Below are 1,667 nucleotides of genomic sequence, written 5' to 3'. Positions count from 1 at the left end.
GCGGGGCCGGCGGCGGGCGGGGAGCGCGGCGGCCGCCCCCCGGGGCCGGGCCAGCGCCGGGGCCGCCCCCCCCGGTCCGCGGCGGGGCCGGGCCGGGCCAATGCGGCCGGCGGCGGCGCGGCGCTGCCCGGCGCAGCCAATGGAGGGCGCGGACAGGAGGGCTGCCGCCGGGGCCCGGGGGGCGGCGGGGGGGTCCCCGCCAATCGTGGCGGGCCGATGGCAGGAAAATACTATTATGCTAATGGTTGTTTTGCTCGCACTCGCGGGGAGCGGGGTTTAAAAGCCAGGCGGCCGGGGGCAGGGGCTCAGAGGCGGGAGGCGGGCCTGGCTGGAGCGCGGACGGGACGGGAGGCGAGGAGAGGAGAGGAACGGCGGGGGGGGGCACGCACCCCTTCCCAGCCCACCGCACCCCAGCCCGCCCCGCGTCCTCCCCGGTGGCGATGTCCAACGTGCACCTTTCCGGCGCCGGCGCCCTGGAGCGCCTCTCCGCCCGACGAGCCCTGGCCGGGCACGGCCGCAGTCCCGTCTGCAGGAGCCTCTTCGGGCCGGTGGACCACGAGGAGCTGGGCCGGGAGCTGCGGAACCGCCTGCGGGAGATGGGGGAGGACGACCAGCGCCGCTGGGACTACAACTTCCACACCGACACGCCGCTGCCGGGGCCCGGCCGCCTGCGCTGGGAGGAGGTGGAGGGCGGCGCCGTGCCCGCTTTCTACCGGGAGACGCTGCAGGTGGGGCGGCACCGCATCCCTCTCCGCAGGGCGCCCCCCTCCCCGCCGCCGCCCCCCGCCGCCGGCAAGGGGCCCGGGGGGCGATTGAGCCGGGAGAACCGCGCCGCGCCCCGCCGCCGCGGCATGCGGCTCCGCCGGAGGGGCCCGACGGCCCGCATCACAGGTGCGTGGAGGGGTGCCGGGGGGGCGTGGGGGGGGCAGTGGGCGTCCTGCCGCAGCGGCTGACGGACCCCTTCCCTCCCCCCGCCTTCTCCCTCTCCGTCCCACATCCAGATTTCTTCGCGAGGAGGAAAAGGCCGGCGGAGCCCAAGGCGGCGGCAGAGCGCCCCACAGGCTGCCCGCCGCCCCCCGCCGCCGTGCCGGCTGAGCAGACCCCCCGCAAGCGGCTCCGGTGAGCCAGGTGAGGCGCGCCCCGGGGGTGCCCGGCAGCTTTCTGCGTGGCTCTCGATTTATTTTTTTTTTTCCTCTGCTTATTTTTGGTTTTCTTCTCATTTTTTGTTCCTTCCCAGATTTTTGCACTACGGCACCCACGGGAGAGGCGGCGCCGCCCCCGGAGGCGCGGCGCCCCGAAGGCGCGGGAGGCCAGGGCGGGCTGCGCGGCGAGCCGGGACCCCTCCCGCGCCCACCGGGAGCGGGAGCTGGAGCGGAGCCGGAGCGCCTGCTCGCCGGCCGCGGCCGCGCACGGAGCAGTGTTAACGTACAACTGTGCAATGTATTACGTTTTATATAGAAATGTATTATGCCTAATGTGAGTACACTGGCCAGAAGTGTAAAGCTTTAAAAGTCATTTATATGAAATGTTTAATCTCTGCTGAGCTCTCAGTGAAAAAAAAAAAAAAAAAAAAAAAAAGGAAAAAAAAGAAGGAAAAAGAAAAAATGAAAAACGCAAGTGTATATTTGTACAAAACTTTTTTTAAGAGTTATACTAACTTATATTTT

The 1,667-nt window shown here is 68.9% G+C and overlaps 1 protein-coding gene across 1 annotated transcript; it reads left to right on the top strand.

Moving 5' to 3' along the window:
- The first annotated feature begins 440 nt into the window (after positions 1-440).
- Positions 441-1,123, top strand: CDKN1C (cyclin dependent kinase inhibitor 1C). The gene is made up of 2 exons (XM_074149960.1): positions 441-891; positions 1,002-1,123. Exons 1-2 carry the CDS (start codon positions 441-443, stop codon positions 1,121-1,123), a joined length of 573 nt encoding a protein of 190 aa, XP_074006061.1.
- Positions 1,124-1,667: the final 544 nt, after the last annotated feature.

Source organism: Numenius arquata, chromosome 6 (assembly GCF_964106895.1).
Source record: "Numenius arquata chromosome 6, bNumArq3.hap1.1, whole genome shotgun sequence".
Lineage (NCBI taxonomy): Eukaryota > Metazoa > Chordata > Aves > Charadriiformes > Scolopacidae > Numenius > Numenius arquata.
The sequence above is the reverse complement of the archived record's forward strand: the minus strand, read 5'-3'. Positions and strand labels throughout refer to the sequence as shown.

Coding starts and splice junctions, on each gene's coding strand:
- CDKN1C (XM_074149960.1), top strand. CDS start 441: ATGTCCAACGTGCACCTTTCCGGCGCCGGCGCCCTGGAGCGCCTCTCC. Junction 892..1,001: donor CCCGACGGCCCGCATCACAG/GTGCGTGGAGGG, acceptor TCCCACATCCAG/ATTTCTTCGCGAGGAGGAAA.